Source organism: Thermobia domestica, chromosome 16, assembly GCF_964235325.1.
Source record: "Thermobia domestica chromosome 16, izTheDome1.hap1.1, whole genome shotgun sequence".
In the NCBI taxonomy this organism is placed as follows: Eukaryota; Metazoa; Arthropoda; class Insecta; order Zygentoma; family Lepismatidae; genus Thermobia; species Thermobia domestica.
In genome coordinates, this window is record NC_137469.1 from 33,535,865 (window position 1) to 33,557,817 (window position 21,953).

Sequence of the window (21,953 nt, forward strand, 5' to 3'; positions counted from 1 at the left end):
CTACTATTTTCCGTACAAATCTTATATGATAGGTATATCATGAGTTTACCATAAACTTTCAAAAATATATAAATAACAGCTTCAATTATTTTTGTCATTCAAAAAACTGGGGGCCTAGGTCCCCCGGCGCCGGCTTGATCCGCCACTGATCGTAGTCCATATAGGGGAGACGAAAGAAAACAAACATAAACGTCAATTTTATTAACAGACAACGAGAAAGTTCTTTTTATTGTTAAAGTGCATTTTCTGTACAGAAATAAATAAACCATTACCATCATAATAATTTGCTTTACACCGTCTTCTCGTGGAGGCCCAGCGCCTCTGCGTGTTTCTTCGCTTTTAACCTGAGATCGGCGATACTCGAGTTCTTTGTATGGATTCTGTCGACAGCTGCCAGCGCTGATAGACTCAGCGGGTACTGTGGATGGTAGAGGAGCAACGGAGCGGTAGAATGAGCCGCTGCAAGCGTTGACGATGAGCTCATAGCGGCCGCTGCAGCTGCGTACTGTAAAAAAGAATGAATAACAGAATTACTACAAACAACTACTTAGATATAGAAAATAGTAGTAGCTGTTAATTAATTATTTTCAAGGACAATTATCAGATTATGTATCAAACATCTTTGAAACATTACTATGATGGAGCTTACAACTCACAGATGACGAGAAGAATCCTAAAACGGGGGAAGCGGGAAAAGGTCAACGACATGGTCAAGTCCATTTTTGGTTTTTGAGGTGTGGTCTATACTTAGATGTCGTCTGCTACTCCGGGTAGTTAACTGTGTGCTATTCCGTGGTGTCATTTTAATCCTCCGTGCGAAAAGTAGACCTACGTCACACTACTTCTGCTAGGGTTCTTCTCGTCATCTGTGAGCTGTACATGTGTTCAGATGCATAGGGTTTGTCTCTAAAGTAATGAGACTGGGTCTGGTAAAAAAATAATTAATTGATCCAATCGGTATATGTTGTTAAAATTCTTCGAAACAGTCTTCTTGGGCGCCGGTACAACGCTGCCAACGCGATTCACATGCTGTAAAATTTTCCAGGAAATCATCTGCCATAACTTCTTTCAGAGACTCTGTGACATACCATTGGATGGCGGGAACGTCGTAGTAACGGTGATCTTTCAGGCTTCTCTTGAGCTTTGGACAGAAAATGATTTGGTGGGCTCACATCGGGGCTCTACGGTGGCTGCAGCAAGGTTGCAATCCATATCCGGGCCAGGTATGCGGTCACAATGAAGGTGGTGTAAGCTGAAGCGTTGTCGACATGGAGCTTCTAGCGATCGGAAATCTCTGGTCGTTTCCGTTTGACGGCTGTATGCAGGCACACAAGGACTTCTTTGTAGAAAACGGTTTTGACGGTTCGCCTACCGTGACAGAAACTCAAAAATAGCTTTTGAGCTAAAACAGCTTGATCCTCACTGCGTCAGAGCTCGAACACGACTGCCGCCCGGTGCGTTGCTTAGCTTATACCCCATCACAAACCCCTGCCGGAGAGCACGCTGCTGGCGACTGCATAATACCGCAATGTACTTAATGGGTTTATGCTGCTGATATAAGGCTATACCAAATAATTAAAAAGCATATTTATTAGTATTTGTTATTTACTCTCATGTTTATTATCTAAAACAAGAACCTCCGGGTTCGATTCCCGGTGGGGGCACTCGGTAGAAAAATGTAAAACGCTTTTTGAGGCCAGCCATGCTCAATGAGGTATTCCTGGGGTTTTCCTCATTCACACCAGGCAAATGTTGGGGTGGTACCCAACTTATAGGTCCAGGCCGCTTCCTTACTTCCCCGATCCTTTCTTCCTTCCATTTCATCGGATAGTGTGTTCGCTGAGGGACGTCCTCCCTCAAACGTGACGGACTAAATGACCTTAGATGTCGAGAGCCCAGAAATCTAATTCCTAAATCCTAAGTCCTAAAACAAGAACCTGTTGAGGGGCTTCCTCATGGTTACATAGTTAGAGCAGGCGAATTCGGTACGGGAGACCCGAGTCCGATTCACGGTTGGAGCTGTTGTGTCTCGGATCCCACATAAAACTATGGGATCACATTTCATGTAGCTTCGATGCTGAAACGGATATGAAATCCTAAATGAACCAATCAACGAATGAAACAATTGAGAAGAACACTACTTTCTTAAACTCTAATAGTCAGACTCTCAATATTTATTAGCGTAGCCACTAGAATATTTATCAGTGTAACCAAAGTTTTCTGGCAAACGTGGATATACATTTCGCATAATTTCTTCCGTTAACTGCTTTGGAAGAATTGATAAATTTGATTTCACTTTTCAGTACTATATAGAAAAATCCATTCTCTCTCTACTACAAAGATTGCACGTTTAAGCTGTAGATCCACGTGTCACATAGCCAGTGCTGAAAGCGACGTTAGACCCCAGTCAATCAACGAACCAAAGATACTGCGTAGAATTAAGACTGGGCAACTAGTTCCAATGGGAATACACTGCATTTCGCTGGTCATTGTACAATAAGTAAAGGCTCGTGACTGGTGGTCTTTGTATCATCCATGTATCTGTAGGTATATTGATTAAAACCGGTTGATAGGACTTGAAAGTAAATCAATGTTAAGTGGATGCTCGAGCGGATAAATTTTTCTTTTTTTTGTTAAGATTGTAATGGCGTATTTTCATCTAGTCAGTGGCAATTAAGCAGAAGCTAGAAGGTGAGAGTTGCAAGTTTGATCCCAGATCTCGTCATGTGCAGGTCTTTATTTAGAACGGACAAACAAAGTGAGGTTTGCATTTCGTTACGTAACTCTATTTTAGGGACGACTTAACTTTCTCCATGCAGGAAACAATTACCCGTAGGCTAATTTTGAACATTTGAATTTAATAATAAAATTCATTACTGTTTTTGTTTCTCTGTAATTGCTATTTCTTCTTTGTTAATTACTGCATTATAAATTAGGGAGTTTGGTTTCTTGCAATATTCCCTCATATTTGAAAATAACAGCATGTGCTTCTCCGCGAGGATTATCAAGCAGCTGACAGAAACCATCTACGAAGAAGTACGAAGAAGGACACGGAGAACCACGAAGGACTCCAACAACCCGACCTCAGGCTGCTCCTCCAAAGGACGGCTATAAAAGAGCACATCGAGACCAAGAAGACATCAGTACTATCTGATCACTCCCGGATTTCTCTTCGCACTGCTCGGGGCAGGAGAGGATCCCTAACTTCACCTCTGCGCTGCTCGGCTCCTATCCTATCTGCGTGCTGCACTGGGCATGAGATATTACCTTACCTCCGCACTACGCTGAACAAGAGGTTCCTTTCCTCTCCACGCAGCTCGGACAGGAGACTCCAACCCATCTCCGCGCTGCTTCGGGCAAGAGTTTCTTTTTGTCTCCGCGCTGCACTGGGCAAGAGACACCAACTCACCTCCATGCTGCTTAGTGCAGGAGGTTCCTTTCGTCTCCACGCTGCTTCGGACAGGAGATTCCAACCCAGCTCCACGCTGCTTCGGGCAGGTGGTTCCTTTCGTCTCCGGGCTGCACTGGACAAGAAACTCCCACCCACCTCCGCGCTGCTTCGGGCAGGAGATCCGAATTCTTAGAGAAAGAACTATTGTATACAGTAAACTACTTATTTGTAGCCTATTACTTTTATAGTACTTTTTGTGATGAAAAGGTGAGAGAAAGACACAAATCCGTGTACCATTTCTACCAAAACCTTACAATATTTACCGTGTGTGTTGGTGTATCCGTATGTCAGCCCGAGAATCTCTAGAATTACGTCATGAATTAACATGAATTTTAGCCAGCGTGTAGATGGTCAACAGTTAGATATCGCGTTTGTTGAAGGGAATGATATCCAAATAAGAGGTAGAAATCAACCATTTCCCGTTTTAACGTTAATCACTATAGAGCAAACACTGTAATGTTTAGTGAGAAGCGGTTTTCTGGAATCGATTAAGCGTCCCAAGGATACGTTCGATCTCCATCTTTAACTCTCTAATAAAACCGGAAATGAAAGAAATCCACTACAGCTTCCGGTTTTAATATTGGTCTACAAAGAGCTAAAAGGATAAGAGAGCGAACAGTGATTTCTTTGTAATCAATTTAGAGTTATAAGAATAGTTATAATCTCTCTTAACCTTCTATTGAATCCAGAAGTGGTAGAAACTAACCACTTCCGGTTTTAACGTTGATCGCTATAAAGTGAAAACGATAATAGATAGCGTGAAGTGGTTTTCTGTAATCAATTAAGCGTCTCAAGAATATATTCCATATCAACTTATTTCTCATCTAAAACCGGAAGTGGTAGATATCTACTATCACTTCCGGTTTCACTATTAATTGAGATTACGCCAAATAAACCAAACTCCTTCAGGTAGTGTACATGTGACTGCTACCTGTTTTTATATCTGGTTCTCTATGGCCCACCAATCTTAGGCATGAGATATTTAAGTAAAGATCCTATTCTTGTATGAAAAGCCCACATTAACTGAACGAATTCAATACTTAACTCAAGCAGTAATTGACTCTCACTGCATTTACAAACGAGGGCAGGATGGCTCAGTGGTAGAGCGCTTACCTCTAGTGCATGGGTACGTTGGTTCGATCCCCGGCCAAGTAAGTTTCTAGTGGACAACATCATGTCTGTGGGTTTTCTCAGGGTACTCCCGCTTCCTTCCACTTTATCATTCCACCATTTTCCATTATCATTCACTTGCTTTAATCATCGTCTCCCTTAGCCTAAAAGAACTCCTTCGTGGCTAAGCGGTTAGCGTACACTTCTTTGGCACGGGAGACCCGGGTTCGATTCCCGACGAGAGCTCATGTGGTTCGGATTCCGCGTTAATCAGTAGATCCACGTCTCATATAGCCTCGCTGCTGAACGGGAGTTAAACTCAAAATGAACTCTCTCTTAGCCTAAATGACATAGGGCTAATTGTGGAACGTTAAACTGAAAGATCACATTTCATTTTTGCATTTACAAACAATAGGAAAGACTTTTTACCTTTCAAATAGGGAAATCTACAATTGTAAATGAAAATGAAATCTTTAAGTTTTACGTCCCACGGTTATGCCGGCTAGACTAAAGGAGATGGTGATTATGAGAAATGAATGAAATAGTGGAATAAAGAAAGTGGGAGGAAACGGGAGAACCCTAAGAAAACCCACGCACACGGTGTTTGTTCACCACAAAGTTCACTTGGCGTGGGCTGGGATCGAACGCAGGACCCAAGCACCAGAGGTGAACGCTGTACCACTGAGCCACCGCGGCCCCCCAAAAATCTACAATTGCGTTTACAAAAACATTAAATCTCATTAACACACAGCGAAAATATTTACAATATTGTAATATGTCCCTCAAAATTTTAAACAAGTTTCATATAGTTCTTATTATTCCTTACGTGTTGCTTTGAACACGATTCGCCACTGTGTGGTTAAAATAAATTACATGAAAGACCTGACATTTAAAGTTCTCCCGCTATTTTCCATCCCCTAGTCTTTATCTCATAACATATATGATAATATTAACCTTTCCATTATATTGGCGTGAAATGTGGTGTTCCCTTTAGCCACATAGTGATAAATGCAGTTTCCCTTATCGTAGGAACCTTTATGTCTGTGTCTTCAAAATAACACATTGCCACATTTGTGGTTAATGAGCCAAACGAAAACTAAATAGACACATTAGATTTAAAAAAAATCATCCTAAAACTATGATTTTGGCATACTAACATTCCGCCCAATCAAAATTAAATTTACCTTTATATAAGTGGCTCGTCATGGTCATTATAGTTCATAGTTGGTGATTTTGTGTCCCCAAACGAATGGTTGTTATATTCTTCGCAACGCATTGAGAATAAAAATAATAAAACTACTTTGGGAAATGTCAGCATAGATACTAATGTTCTCGTTTTTGCATTTATTGTAGGTAAACACTGTGCTTATTATTTCGAGATTCATTTTACAACTGGAAAGGCATAATGCGAAGATTTCGAAGAGTGCCTTCTGCAAATTTCCGTTAAGGGATCCAGTCGCCCATTTTGTAGACGACATGCCTTATATACGAGAATACAACATATCATCTCCTTTGTAGCAAAGAGGTGTATCTCAATCATAAAACGAAAAAAAATCGTATCTCAAGATTCACTGATTTGTCGCTAGGGATGCGCACGAGATAAGATTTGCGGCTGTCTCGTCTCGAAAATGTGCTGTAAAAGTGATGTCTCGACTCGAAAAGTGTATATTTCTCTATTGGAAGAGCCGTGTCTCGACTCGAATTTTGTCAGGAAAATCCTGTCTCGACTCGTCACGTGGGCATCCCTATTTGTCGCCAGGCAGTTTCGTTATTCCGAGATACACTTCTTACTCAAGAAGCTGTACCTCACTGAGAGGTGCGTCCGCGGTGGATCAGTGGTAGAATGTTCACTTCTGGTGCGTGGGGCACCTGGTTCGATCCCAACTCGATCAAAGTCCTGGGGCCATATGGACTTTGTGGTGGACAAACACCGTGTGCTTGGGTTTCATCGGGGTCTTCCCGTTTCCTTCCACTTTCCACCATTACGTTCATTTCTCATCATCACTGTCTTCTTTAGCCTAACCGGCATAATCATGGGACGTAAAACTGAAAAATTTCATTTCATTTTTGGGGGCCGCGGTGGCTCAGTGGTAGAGCGTTCACCTCTGGTGCTAGGGGTCTCGGGTTCAAATCCTGCTCCGACTAAGTGAACTTTGTGGTGGACAAACACCGTGTTCTCCCGTCGGGTTTTCTCGGGGTTCTCCCGTTTCCTCCCACTTTCTTCATTCCACCATTTCATTCATCTCTCATCATCACCGTCTCCTTTAGCCTAACCGGCATAACCGTGGGACGTAAAACTCAAAAATTTCATTTCATTTTCATTTAATTTTTGTCACTGAGAGATATAATTTATACCATCTTATAGAACTAACTGAGTGGGTTATAGAGATGGTCATCTACTTTTGGTAATTTTAAAAATAAGCATCTTTGTCACGAGCAGGCCCGCATTTATATATTTTGCGCCCCTGTGCTCTAAATAGTTTGCCGCCCCCGCACAAAATTTGCCGCCTCCTTTCTCCCTTACCGTAAACGACCAATATTAGAGTTGAATTCATAGTTTTTGGGGTCGCTAAGATGAATAGTGAAAGTTTTAATCCAATTCAACTTCAAGGTCATACTCCACTCCCCAGGGAGGGGGCGAAATTTTAAAACGAATCGAAAACGACATATATTAGTATTGAATTCATAGTTTTCGAGGTCGCTAAGTTTAACGGTATCAGTTTTCATGATGTTCAAGTTCATCCTTACCCTTTGGGTGAGGGTGGGAGAGGATGACTTTTTAAAAATAATCAGATAAGCTAGCTAATTAGTAACTACTGTAATTAGAGGGAATTAAACACATATTTTCTCGCGCTTGCGCGGGACTCTGTGGGTTGCTAGTTTTAAATAGGACTTTATTGTGAATCTTTTAAAAATACTGAGGGCCGCGGTGGCTCAGTGGTTGAGCGTTCACCTCTGATCCTTGGTTCGATTTCAGCTCGCGCCAAGTGAGCTTTGTGGTGGACAATCACCGTGTATGTGGGTTTTCTCGCGGTTCTCCCGTTTCATCCCACTTTCTTCATTCCGCCATTTCATTTATCCTGATCATCACCGACTTCTTTAGCCTCGCCGATATAAGCTTGGGACATAAAACTTAAAGATTTCATTTCACTTTTAAAAAATCCAAAATTTTGCCGCCCCCTAAATTCTGCCGCCCTTTTCTCGAGCACAGAATAGCACTTACCCAAATATGGACCTGGTCACGAGAGACAGTATATTATAACTGTGGCTACTTTAAGCACTATGAATTTCCAAATTATTGCTTATCCGTTGATACAACGTTGTTTGATTTCCTTATTCTGTAATATTCATTATTTTGTTAGTTTTATTTTCTTACGAGGAAACTATTACGATATACTATTACTGATGTGACACATTTTTTGGGGTGACAACTATTCTCTATATATTTGTGTGGGGGAATTCAAGGGATGAACCCGGAACAATTTCCACACCTCCAGAGGAAAAAGTCACCCTGTAAAATTGGGATTAATCAAATATGTCACAATATAAAAAAAGATCTTTGCTCCCTCCACATATAGGTTTTATATTATCAATTCAACAATAGTGTAATTTCTGGTTTTGCCAGGAGGAAGGGGGCTAGATCACAAATAATTCTTTCACGCAATGATTTAACCCATGAATGAAAGAAGAAATCATTCCTCCGAATCATGTTACTCACCTGATGTGCAGCCGTGATAAGGGCGGGGTCGAAGGCTGAGAAAGCGGGGAACGGAAGCCTCTCGTACGCAGGCAGTCGAAGGGATGGGACGTTGACGTAGGGCGCCACTCTGCACGGCTCCAAAGGGGTCGCCACTGGAGGACTCTGACTCAGCATCATACCCGCTGCTTCCGACACCAGAAATAAAAGAAAATATAAAAAGACATTGCTAATGCATTCTCTCCATGCGACCCCCAGGTTGAGAAACCCTGCTCTAAACAATGAATTACCCATATTTGTTGAGAGCGAATTTGTTTTCTTCCTCTTTAATTATTATTATTATTACGTTTAATATTTAACATAGGCATGACATAACATAAACAATTTTTATATATCATGAACAAATGTTATATTGAAAAGTAGAACCAAAAAAAAAAAAAAAAAGTAATATCACAGAGTTATTAGGCTTTGAGAAGATGGTATTAATTTTGTCATTCTATAACAGAATGTTCAATGAAGTTTTGTTTAAGAACTGAGCTCGTAATACCTTCAAGTAATGCAGAATTAAAATGACGCACTGAGTAGCATAGAAAGTGATCTTTCATTTTTGTGGTAAAAATTCCAGGTAACTTCATTTTACAAATGTTCATTTCCTAACTCACATTGTAGCCAAATGCCGCATCCGGTTTTTTTTTTTTTTTTTTTTTTTTTTTGCATTTTTCGTTTCAAACATTTCAAACGGAACAATATTCTTTCCCCATTTCGATCAAAGACAAGAGGGCATGGCCAAAAGAATAATTCTAGACCAATGAATTGAAACAACTAGATATGCTATTCACTAACTTATCACTAGAGCTTGAAACATCTAAGACCTGTAAAACACACAAGAGCTGAAAAGCAGATGCTGGAATTCCCGTCTTTTTTTATTTTATTTTTTTTTTTGTAGTGATCTTGTTTTTGGGCTTCTGAATATCAAAATGCGTTGTAAGAAAATCTATTGAGGCATGTCAAGTTCTTGTAGTGTCCTTATTTTCAATTCTAACGACCCGTCTTCAGTAATAGTCTGCAGTGGATCGGTCTGAGCTGTTGATAATCTAAAAGGACCACGTGGTGTTTTTGAGGGAATATTTATCTCTGAAAGGACGCCCTACAAAAAGCATTGCATTTCCTCGTCATTTCGATTTGGGTGATTTTTGGATATGTTGTAGCTGAAGACCCCCTGGTCAATGGGACGAACTTCCTATCACCAACCTTGTGACCTCCAGAGAAAGGGGGGTCACAGGGTTGGTCATAGGGAGCTGGAACCATATAAACAATTGACCAGGGGGTCTTCAGCTACAACATATTCAAATATCATCCACATCGGACAGACGAGGAAATGCAATGCTTTTTGTACGGTGTCCTTTATCTGTGTAATCAAAACAGAACATCCTGGCATGAAAGACTGGTTTTGCTTAGGAAAATACTGCAGTCATTTCGCTAATAAATAATGATCATTAATACATTACATTTTGCAAACCAATCTTTCATATCCATCGCATTATTATGTATACACGTGTAATCATTTCAAATAATTTTCACCTTTTTGATCAAGAAATGTAACACATCTTCTTTGTACTTATTCCGTGACAACTATTTGATTCTTTTTTTCTATTTTTAAAGAAAATAAAGTTTCATTTTAACCTTTATAAAACAAAGTGAAAAGCTATATCGTTATGTTTTCGCCATCACAAACACACGAATCGACACACCAACTTCCATTATGTGATCAATTTGCAAACTATCCATATTGTAATTATTGCTCAAAGGAACGGATAAGCTTCGATAGAGTGAGCTTAATTAACAGCGACAACACGAGCACAAATAGAGGCTTCCTCAATCAAGCTGGTTTCAGTGACTAATATATGTATGTACAAACACATCAGGAGAACCGACATTGTGATATTACATTTGTTTCTCTTGATCTCCACACATCGTATAGTAGTATGAATATATATATATATATATATATATATATATATATATATATATATATATATATATATATATATATATATATATATATATATATATATATATATATATATATATATATATATATACTCATAAGAAGGTACAGAAATAATGAAAAGATTTACATTAGTAAGGCGTTTGAAATTAGTACGTGCTTTGGTAATTACAGAGAACATCTACTGTATGGTTTTGAGATTAGCGGAGGTAAAATAATCCTTCTTGTACTTAATATAGCAATTAGTAATCAGGGCCAACCATGAACAGGAAACCTTTATTCTTCGCATGGACTTGTTTGTCTCTATACGCTGTAGTCTACATGTATTTTCACCAACTACAACCGGATTTTGTACACTTTTTTTTTTACCAACCTCCCCTTCCTTCTTATCCCAAAAATCTCCTCTAGCAAAACTGGAAAACAAGGTATGAGTTGATCAAGAGCGTATATATACACACCGAGAAAGGGGTTACAACTCTCCAGAAGAGAATTCTACCCCTACCTCTGCACCCAAACAAACCCCCTTAAAGCAATATTACCCCTCTAGCTGGTTCATTACGGTAATTAAACTTGCAACCCATTATATAAAAAAAGGGGTTTTGTTTCAGTGCGAGAAGAACAGAAGGATTATCAAGGCAGCTCATCCCTTCCGACACAGAAATTTCCAAAAGACTTTACTTATTTTAGTCTCGGGAACGAAAACAGCAAGTTCTCTAAGTTTCAAAAGAGATCAGCTCATTTTGGAAGAACATTGGCTTTGTTCGTTTTGTTCTGCAAAAAAGCAAAACAAAACAAACAAAAAGAACAAAATACCTTCTTTCAAGGTGTAATTTGTGATATTCAACATTTAGAGCAGTCCATGAAAAGAACTTAAAAAAAGTATTTCTATAAAACGAAGTTTGGTGATTTGAAATTACATAGAAAAACACAGGGCTTTTTAAAAGAGATATTTATTTTTTTAAAAAAAGAGAATGAATGAAAGAAGATTTTATCCTCAGAATTTCGTCATCTTCATTATGCTTTTAATTTTCAATTACAGCCAAAGATTCAAATAGTCTAAGTAATTTTGATAATGTCTTTTCTGCCAAAACTAATAGCATTAAGGACATAGAATGAGTAATATGAAGAATAACATATCGTCTCGTTATGAAGTTTGGTAGGGAGCATTAGTTTGATGGTCCTTATTAAGTTATCAGCATCAACAAACTCACAATAATTAGCATAAGAGAGTACACTGATATGTTCTATTATAATATCAAGAGTGTGAGATAGGTAAAAATTATATCCGCGTTTAACAATATCTAAACTGATACCTGTTTGAATATTTTGATAAAATGTTTCGTTTATTAGGAAATGCGGAGCCTAGAGTGAAGTGTCTCATATGAAACGTATTCCTACTACTAGTGGAATCAACACTTATAATATCAGTCTTATTTATTTATTTATATTGTAATATTCCACATATTTGTGTTTACAAACACCTAACTTGTGCTTCTATTTACGTAGGTACTCACATCAACCATATACGTGTTACTGCAGACGACAGGGACAGTTGCGACACAGGCCACCGTCTTACCTGGAGCACCGAGAGGATTTCAACGAGTGGCGTCAGTCTGCGACTGGTCGCCTCCTCTAGTTTGCATGGAGCTCTAGGAGATACCTAACCCAAAGCCTCTAGTTTGCCCGAAACTCTAAGCTTCCTCGCTGCCCTCTTAGCTTGCTCGGAGCGCTGTTGAGTTTCCTAACCTCAGTCACCTAGCTTGCTTTGGAGCTCTGTGGAGACCCTGCTTTAGAGTGCTCTGGCCTTGGGTCACCTCTGTTTACCCAGTATTAGAGAATTTATATTATAATGATAGTTGTAATATACAGTTTATAGTAGATTTTGTAATAAAAAGCCGTAGTGGGAAAAGATTCCGGACTGAACTCTCAAAAAAGATGCAAAATCGATTTCAAAATTAAATCATTAATAGACGATATTTCTTTTAATTATATAAAATAATTCTAGTGATTCCCTATAATAATAAAATAAAGTTTGTACTTACCTTTCTGCATTTGACTTTCGTGTTTTCTACATTTTGCCCGTCTATTTTGAAACCACACCTAGAATGTAGAAATATATAATTTTAAGGAGGAAATCATTAAAAATGTTATTCTTCTGTATTTTATATACAGGTATTCGGGATAATTTTGACAGTTGGTTTTATTCTATGTAGATATGAGTTGTCGGAAGGTATCGTTGCCAGTGTTAATACATATTACTTCTTTTTGGTTTCAGATACAGGTGTGAAGTCAAACAGAACTGCAATGGACGAATGGAAGCCGCCAGAATATTGGAGTAGTATAGTAGATTTTTAGTTTAACGTCCCTTTCAGCAGCGAGGCTATATGAGACGTGGACCTACTGATTAACGTGGAATCCGAACCACATGAGCTCCCGCCGGAACACCAGAATATTGGAAAACAGTTACCTGGATAATGATGATTCGTACCGGTCAACCAAATTCTGCAACCAAGATAGCTTGCTCAGTGCCCCTTGAACAATGTGAAAACGATACAAAGTGAAATGTAGAAATGCAACGGTGACTCCGCTCCTTGCAACACTGTTCTGAAGATCCTGAAGTGGTTGCGTGACAATGTGTACGATTTCACCAGTCCCAATATGTGGTCTCCTAACTCCCCTGATTGCAATCCTATGGATTATTATGTGTGGGGCGTGGTCGAGCAACACACTAACCGCACTACCTGCAGCACAAGGACCCAGCTCATCGACAGGATTCACGCGGCATTTGCAGCTCTCCCTAGAGACACTGTGAAGGATGCATGTTTCACATTCAGGAGCCGCCTTGAGGCAGTTGTGGCCGCAAAGGATTTTTTTTTTTTGAGTGATTTTGCTTTCTCTTGTTCTCTTTCTACTGTACGATTTCTATGAGCACTGGTTACCTTGATGAACCACTCCCTATATTTCTAATGGAAATTCAAATCGTTCCCACAATGCAATGAAAGTGACTCGGCGACACTACCGGCTAGAGTTGTAACTTATTGCATCATCTGCTACTGGAAGTAGCTAATTGTGTCATTGTCCAATTCTATCAGACTCACGCGCTCTGAATGATTTCATTCGTTCTTCTTTTTGTAGTTCGTAGTACTCAACTGCCTTGAGTGGCGGCGCCACAATCTCCACAGTTTCAGTTTAATACAATTTGTTTTGAGAACGATATTCCCTGTTTTTTTTTCTTCCTATCACCCTAAAGTGTCAAATTTATCCTGAACACCCTGCATATAAAAGTCAACTACGAAAAAGAATTTTCTTATCACGAGTTAAAATATTTAAGCTCTCTACATTCTATCTGATTAAAGTAAAGATAGATTTTGTACAAACTTATTAGCACTTAACGAAAAAATAAGAGCTTATCTTATGATCAGTTGTATACCAATTAATAGATCTGTTTCAAGTAAGAAAAAACAAAGATATGGGTGAGTATAAATTATCATGCGTAATTTTCGACAAAGTTGAGAAAAACTGTTGTTTTTTAAAAGAAAAATTGATTCTGTATGGTACCCGAGCTACCGAAACCGGTACTGAAGTCATTAAACTTTTCATTATGATACTTCCAAAGACGATAAGTAATTCTTAAAATTTCATTTTTGTTTAAAGAAATATTAAACAAAAATGACGATTAATAGATTACAGCGAGCTAAGCTAAATGAGAGGATTGAGTTTAAATTTCTAACGCGTAGTTTTCAAGAAAATATATGTTTTAAAAAAAACGGACAATATTTTTGGTATACCGTAAGACGGGGTACCAGATTTATGTAATTTTAAAGAAAATCGCATGTAACTTAGAAACGTATTGATTTAGAACACTGTATTTTAAACATATAATAGCTAGATATATAAGGAAAACATTCGTGCAGGTGCATTAGTAAACATTCAGTATGACAATAGTTATTGAAATATAAACTTTAGTGCAAAGTAACCCCATAGGTGGGGGAAAAAGTATGTTCAACATACGAACATAACGTTTCTGTGCAATGTTTTCCCTTCAGTATTTATACATTTCACTTCCTACACAAAACTGTATACAGTCTACAAATATTGATATTAGAATAATAGTACTGGTATTAGTACTCACTATAAATTATCGATATTTGTAAACAAAATTATGTATTTTCTGGTACCGGCACCGGTACCGGTATTCTGATAGTTTAGCATATCCACAAAAGTGTCAACTCAGGGATAGAAACAATCCCCATGAACTGATTTTCCTTGGTTGATCTTTATGAAATGAAATATTTCAGTTTAATGTCCCTCGATTATGTTAAGAGAGACATTCAAGAATATCATCTCAATCGTAATCAGTAAAAGATTTACGGAGTTTGGGGCTTCCAGGCTGAAGCCCAACCAAATTGTATGATTTCTTTTTTAAAAATCTAATGTTAGTTATTCCTATGCACATAAGCTTCAAGCCTCCCTTCCAAAAGTGTTGTGATTTCTAAAAAGAACGAAGTCTTTCTGAGTGAAGTTAATCTTAAACTATTTTTTTCTGGATCCGCCACTGTTCATAATGTATTTTCCAACAAGAAATCCATTCCGGCATCTACCAAAAAAAAAAAAAAAAAAAAGAAAAGAAAGAAAGAAAAGAAAAAGAAAAAGAAAAAGAAAAGAAAAGAAATATTTACCTAAAATTAGAAGGCATTAGATACCAGCAGTAATAATATTCCTATCTAAGGGATTACTTTGGACCGGTGCTAAGTAGCTCCGATTAGAGGCTGAAACCTCCTTCTCCCAGTTTTAAATTTTTATGACTTTGAAACGTTTCACACACCAATTTCAACTACTATTTCAAAGTCCCATTATAGACAGTAGTATTCTACGACACTGACTTAACTTTGACGGAAATTCTTGTAGCTGATATCTTTCAAATTTTGTCGGCCTTTACAGTGACTGCTTTCCATACTTCTACAACAACAAACCTTCCCGGTAATTAGAACTAAAGTTAACCTCCTATATTATGGCCAAAATCCAGTTAGATGTTCTATCTTACGGTGACAGTTGAAACTTTCACTTTACAGTTCATGGTTTTACCAAGGACTGTGAAACTCTTTTTTTATATTTTGTGCAAAGTTACCCCTGATATGCAAAGTATCACAGTATCGTATATAACACAGTATAGTATTTTATTATTTCAGGCAAGGTAAAAACGTAACTAAAACGCTGATTGAGATTTGTGTAATGCGAAGAAAAATTGTGACTTGTCAAACATGTCGAAAATGGTTTACAAGCTTCTGTTAGAAGTTGAATTCTTTCAGTTTGACGTCCCATGATTATGTATATTAGACAGATGATACAGTAAGCGAATGATGACGAAAGAATTGATGAAATTAGAAAGTAAAAAAAAAAAACGGGAAAACTCTGAGAAAAGCCAGGGACACGATGTTGTCCACCACAAATTTAGTTGGCTGGGATTCGAATCAGGGACTTCACTTAACAGACATAAATGCTCTATCACTGAGCCTCCGCGCTACCTACAAACTTTCGTGCAGCAGAATTTCTTAGCTGTATTTTGATCAGTTTAAATTTTGGAGATAGTCGGATACTCAAAATATCCAAACTGAGAATTGGATATCATTTTCACCATTTTGGTAATGCTAGTGGTTTTGATGTATCAATTCAGCATAAGCTAAGCGAAGCATATTTCAGTATGTGGTTCTCTACTTGAACAAAAATCCCGTTAAAAAAAACTACCTCTGACGGCCAACGAACAATAGATACTCTACTAAGTGTGTAACGATATTTTCTTATTTTCGTTATATTACCCAGTTCTATATACAATGCATTTGATATTTGGTTAAATGAAGTCACACAACACTGTCAAACACTTGTAGTTTTATATCTATATATTCGGCAAGAAATATCAATTGCAATACACTGAAATAATACACACTAATTTTATGCAATGTCAACTTTTTAATAACTATCACCTCAGTTCTCAGTCACCTAATCAACAAGAGCAGGTTGTCATAGCAACCCCAAAACAGTAAATCTGTTATTACAGTAAGAGCCAAGGATCTTATAAAATAGAGGATCTGCCCTTACAACAAAATCTTGAAGCCATACGTCAGTTTCGCCACCCCTACTCTGCCCACTCCGCCAAATAGGATCGCAATGTTTTGAGCCAATAATCATGGCGGAAACGAAAGTAGCCAATCAGGCGATGGTGAAAACGAGAGTAGCCAATCAGACCTACCGATGCTTTGTTGTTTTTTGGCTTCATCCATTTAATAGGATGAAGATACGTATGGGCAGATCCTCTATTTATAACATCCTTGGTAAGAGCAGTTAGTTAAAAATTATACATCAACATATTGTTCTATATATATTCCTCTTCTTCGTAATCACAGCCTGTGCACTTTTAAATAGCATCTTTTGCCCAAAATAGTTTAAAAAAAGAATGGAAGTAACTTACAAATATAAAACATCGTTGTATATATGGCTCCCGAACAAATGGGGCTTCTTAAATTGTTCACAATTAAAGAAAGAATCCCAAATATTTCGTGAAAAATCCATGACAGTAAGAAGAAAAGTATCACCAGTAGGTGCTCTAGGAAGAGGTCCATACAAGTCAATAGAAATGAAAGAATGAGGTCTTTTAGGCATGATTGACATCATAGGTTTGTATATAGATTGAAAATTATGCTTAATTCTCATGCATTTCTCACAATCATTAATATAACTCTTAATTTGCGTCCTAAGTGATTTCCAATAAAAGGGTTTTCTAATTAGTGAATATAGTTACTTTCAAATATCCAAAATGACCAAAATCGTCATGATATGCTTTTAATATACGAGGCACTAATATCGGTGAAATACAAATTTTCTCTCTTTTTTATATTTTAAATCTTTAATCAAAAGACGTCATTGGACACTTGATACATTGTATTCCAATTACGAGGACAATCACAGTCCTTAGGGCAAAATGTTGAATGATAGATGATTTTAGCATACCCTTCGTACTTCTTTGGTTGTTCTTTCAATTCATCTATGGATATTTCGGCTATTTCATCTTGTAAAATTTTGAAGGTATTTATAGATAATACTCGATGATTATCATCCGGAAACAATCTTGACAAGGTATCCACAGGAACATTATTTACACCTTTAATATGTTGCACTTCAAAAGCAAAAGATTGAAGTTCTACTGACCATCGCAGCAAACGGCTATTGTATCCCTGGACTTTCTTAAGGTGACATAAAGAATTATAGTCCGTTAAAACGATAAAATGACAGCCACTTATATACGGAGCAAACTTTTGGAGCGCAAAGCATACAGCTAGTAGTTCGATTTCCGTGGTTGAGTATCCCATTTTTGCTTTCTTCAATGTACAACTGATGCAATGTATCACTGCTGGCTCATCCACAGTAGGGTTAGGTTGCCATAATATACTAGAAATTTCGGATAAGGAACCATCACACTGAACATAAAAAGGACGATCAAATCTAGGATGATTTAAGCGAATATTTTCCATAATACAGGTTTTCAATTTGTAAAAACTCCTTTCTTGAAGAACACTCCATTCTCACGGAATTCCCTTTCTAATTATTGAAAATAGGGGTTCGTTTATTTCTGCAAATCGAGGTATTGATTTCCTAAACCAGTTGAACAATCCCAAAACTTGATGTGTTTCTTTTAGATTGATATGAGCTGGCAAATCCTTTATCGCTTGAATCTTAGACTAACTAAAGCACATTCCTTGTGCATCTATCATATAACCTAAAAATTCAATCTGTTGTTACAGTGACATCGGTTAGTTAAAAAATCAGACAACATCAACATATTGTTCTATATATATTCCTCTTCTTCGTAATCACAGCCTGTGCGCTTTTAAATAACACCTTTTGTCCAAAATAGAATATCGTTGTAAGTGCCACAGTGTGAAAAGCGAGACGGACCACCACGAATAAGAGGGGTGTTCAAAGGAGAAGGTTATGACGCGATGAGCAAATATTTTCAATTATTATTTCCCCTTGGCACCAATTAAAATTTAAATTTATATAAGTGATTTTACGTAATGACCTTACCAGGCGAACACTCCTAACTAATCAGTGGTTGTAAACAAAAAGGTGGTATGTAAACATAAATTTAGTTTTTGAAACTTTTCTCGTGGTGTCATGTCCGTACCTCGTATAGTACAGTACTTCATAGAAATAATTAAAGGAGTCTTTCTCTTTATTCTTTCCTGAAGGACTCACACTAAGTTATCTTCTTCAATGTTTCTTTCGTCATTCTATTCTACTTTTATTTCTTTCATTGTGTTCGCTAATATCATAGTAACACTTAAGTATCAAAAACTAGGCATTTGATCTATTTTCCATTCATTTTCTATTGTTGACTCAACTTAATTCTTTACAATTGCTTCTCATATCTTTTCTACAGTGTTCTCTACAAGGACCCTGTACTTTGCTACACAAATTCACCTTCTACCTCTAACCAAACTATGATCTTTACTACTTCCTCCAAAGTATGTATTGATTTTTTTAATTATTCTCTCTTGTACTTTTACTTTTTCTATTCTAACTTTTATCCAATGATTCATATACCAATCACGTGATAGCTGTCTCCCCTTTCATAGTGATCATTTTCAGTACTCTCATCAAAATCTCTAGTGCTTGGGGTCCCTGGTTAAATCCCAGCCCCGCCAAGTGAACTATGTGGTGGACAAACACCGTGTGCGTGGGTTTTCTCGAGGTTCTCACGTTTCTTCCCACTTTGTTTATTCCACCATTTCATTCATTACTCATCGTCACCGTCTCCTTTAGCCTAACCGGCATAACCATAGGACGTAAAACTCAAAGATTTCCTTTTTCTTATCAAAATGTCTCACAAGGAACCACTTGAGTGCGAGGTCGGAAGTGCAATCTCTAGTAAGAGGCGTGATCACAAACGTTCATACTATCAAGATCGAAAGCGAACTTCTTGAGAGTTACAAACTGTTCAGTGCGTTCAGCTAGGCGAGTGAGTGCATATAGAATCATATTGGTGTAACGAATACCATCACATTCTATCAGTTCTCATCTCCCAGTTATACCAATATGATTCTATATGCATTCTTTAAAAGTGATTACCTAGCTGAATGTCCTGAACGGTTTGTAACTTCCAAGAAGTTCGCCTTCGACCTTGATGGTGCGAACGTTTGTGATCACTGTGGCGCGTCATTTTTCATTCGGTATTCATGGTGCAAGTTAATGGTTTGTTTTGAACATTTCGTGAATGAAGATGATGTCTATTTTGTGAAGTGTAATACACATATCCCATAGAAGGTTGATCTCCGTACCTCCCGGCCTCTGTCGCCCTCCTGATGCACATGGTGAGTCATTAGCAGCTAGTATTTTTCCTGTCATCATTGTTCACACTACACTTTCAAATGAGCCTTATTAGACATTGCACTTGCGACCTCGCATCCAAGGGGTTCCATGTCAGTTCTGTCGGTTAAGAACTTATCTAAATCAATAAACGGTACAAATACTTAGAAGTCACGGTGGCTCAGTGGTAGATCGCTTACCTTTGGTGCGTGGAGTCCTTGAGGTTCGATCCCCGACCAAGTAAATTTGTGGTGGACAACATCGTGTCCGTGGGTTTTCTCGGAGTATTCCCGTTTCCTCCCACTTTCTCATTCGACCAATTCTTCCATCATCATTCACTTGCTTTAATCATCGTCTCCTTTAGCCTAAAGAGCATAATTATGGTACTCCAAACTAAGGATCTGTCATTTCCATTTTTTACTGAGAATATTTTCTTTCTTTCTCTACTGCAGGGTTTCTCAACCTGGGGCTAATGAAAGGGTAAGGGGAAGAGATAAATATAATTAGAATCTAATATCGGAAAATATTTTTAAATATTATTTTGAATTTGTTTCTGATATGCATACTTTTATTTATATACATACTGTTAAGAACAACAAAAAATAAGTCTTCTAAACATTTTCAACTGGTGCAGAGTTGTTTAAAAATCAATTTAAATGTTAGAAAGACAAAAGCCATGGTGATTGGAACGAAGGGGTCTGTGTCAAATAAAAAAGTAGGAGGGGAGAAAATAGAACAAGTGAATAGTTTTCGATACCTGGGTAGTGTTCTTAGTAATGACATGAAATGCGAACGTGAAATAAAAGCAAGGATAGGAATGGCGAAAGAAGCCTTTAAAAGAAAGAAAAGTCTGTTTTGTGGGACCTTGAACAAAGAGTTGAGAAAAAGACTCATAAAATGCTTCGTGTGGGGTGTTGTACTGTATGGGGCGGAAACGTGGACATTACGTAAAGGTGATGAAAATCGACTGGAAGCCTTCGAAATGTGGATGGGAGAAGAATGGAAAGAATTAGTTGGGTCGAGCGGAAAACGAATGCGAGAGTGTTAGAAATGGTGGGTGAGAAAAGAACACTTTTAGATATTATTAGGAAGAGGAAGAGAAACTGGTTGGGACATTGCCTAAGAAGAAATTGTATTATGAGGGACGTCCTAGAGGGTATGGTGGTGGGAAAGAGAGGGAGGGGGCGAAAGAGACTACAATTAATGGATGATATTAAAACAGAAAATTCATACGCGAAGACGAAAAGGTTAGCGGAGGACCGTGGAGCATGGAAGCTTCTCAGCTGCGGCAAGTGACCTGCCAATAAAGGCAGAATACCTATGATGATGATGATTATTTTTTTTATCATATGACCCAAAATTAAGGGAGTTATGAAGTTTTAAAATTTTTAAACGGCCTCCATTTTGAAACAGTATGATGGATCGGATTCGTTGTTTGAAATATGAATGAATTGACCAAATTTGATTTTAGTCCATTTGCTTTTAGGGAAATTACTGTATCCACTATGTACAAGAATGGATTCTACCATTGTAGAATTAGATGGATATGGTGAGATCTCCACAATAGGTATGATAAAAATCGCACGCAAGATTATTACAAACCAGAAATTATAAGGGAAGTCGCTGGCAAGAGGAAGTAATAAAATGGGGGTCGTGATAGAAATTAGGTTGAGAACCACTGCCCTACTGTACATATCTTTTACAAAGTAATCTTAAGTAATCCAGTATAATCTTTTGCGGTCTTTCCTCTTCAATGTCAAACAAGATTAGTTTCTAACTAAGCGTATAAATTCGAATTAAGTAGTGGAAAGTAAACATATGTTTACACATTTGGAACACATATTTTTTTTTTCACCTTCGAAGCTTGATAGATTTGAAGGTTCAATTTAGTTTTGCTTTTACAGCATGATGCATCGAGTAGGAGATATAGTATGGTACACGATATGTATACTCAATAAACTCTGCTCTAGTTAAAGAAGAAATATTTCAATAGAGACTGGTTTTTTGGGGAAATTCTTCTTTGAAGTCGACCGTCGAAGTTAACTTGACTTCGTAAACCAGTTTGGAAGTTAGCTAATATGCTCTTTATCTTCCACTTAGACACTAAACGTGGAAGACAGAGCGCCTTTGTCTGATTTGATAAGAAAATCGAAGGGAGAATTCTCTCCCCCACTCCATAGAAGGAGAAACATGTGGCCGGTAAATCTGAGTGGGGTAATTGGTGCTGGTGCGTTGCAAGGGCCCTAGAGTGGGTAATGAATATGAGTTGGGATTAGTGGGCAATTTTGTCTTTCAGCAACGGAAAGCCAATCAGGGTAACAAGATCA

The 21,953-nt window shown here is 37.9% G+C and overlaps 1 protein-coding gene across 2 annotated transcripts in view; it reads right to left on the minus strand.

Annotated features, from left to right (window-relative positions):
* Positions 1 to 211: 211 nt before the first annotated feature.
* Positions 212 to 21,953, minus strand: part of LOC145672981 (short stature homeobox protein 2-like) — a 106,072-nt gene continuing 84,330 nt past the window's right edge. The window contains exons 3-5 of one of the 2 annotated variants that reach the window (XM_081742267.1): positions 12,309 to 12,366; positions 8,280 to 8,443; positions 212 to 505 (exon numbers count right to left, since the gene is read on the minus strand). In XM_081742267.1, the coding sequence (XP_081598393.1) occupies positions 290 to 505; positions 8,280 to 8,443; positions 12,309 to 12,366 (438 nt within the window). In that variant the 3' untranslated portion in view covers positions 212 to 289. Of the gene's footprint in view, positions 506 to 8,279; positions 8,447 to 12,308; positions 12,367 to 21,953 lie in introns of both variants that reach the window. The other variant, XM_081742266.1, reaches the window with a different exon arrangement.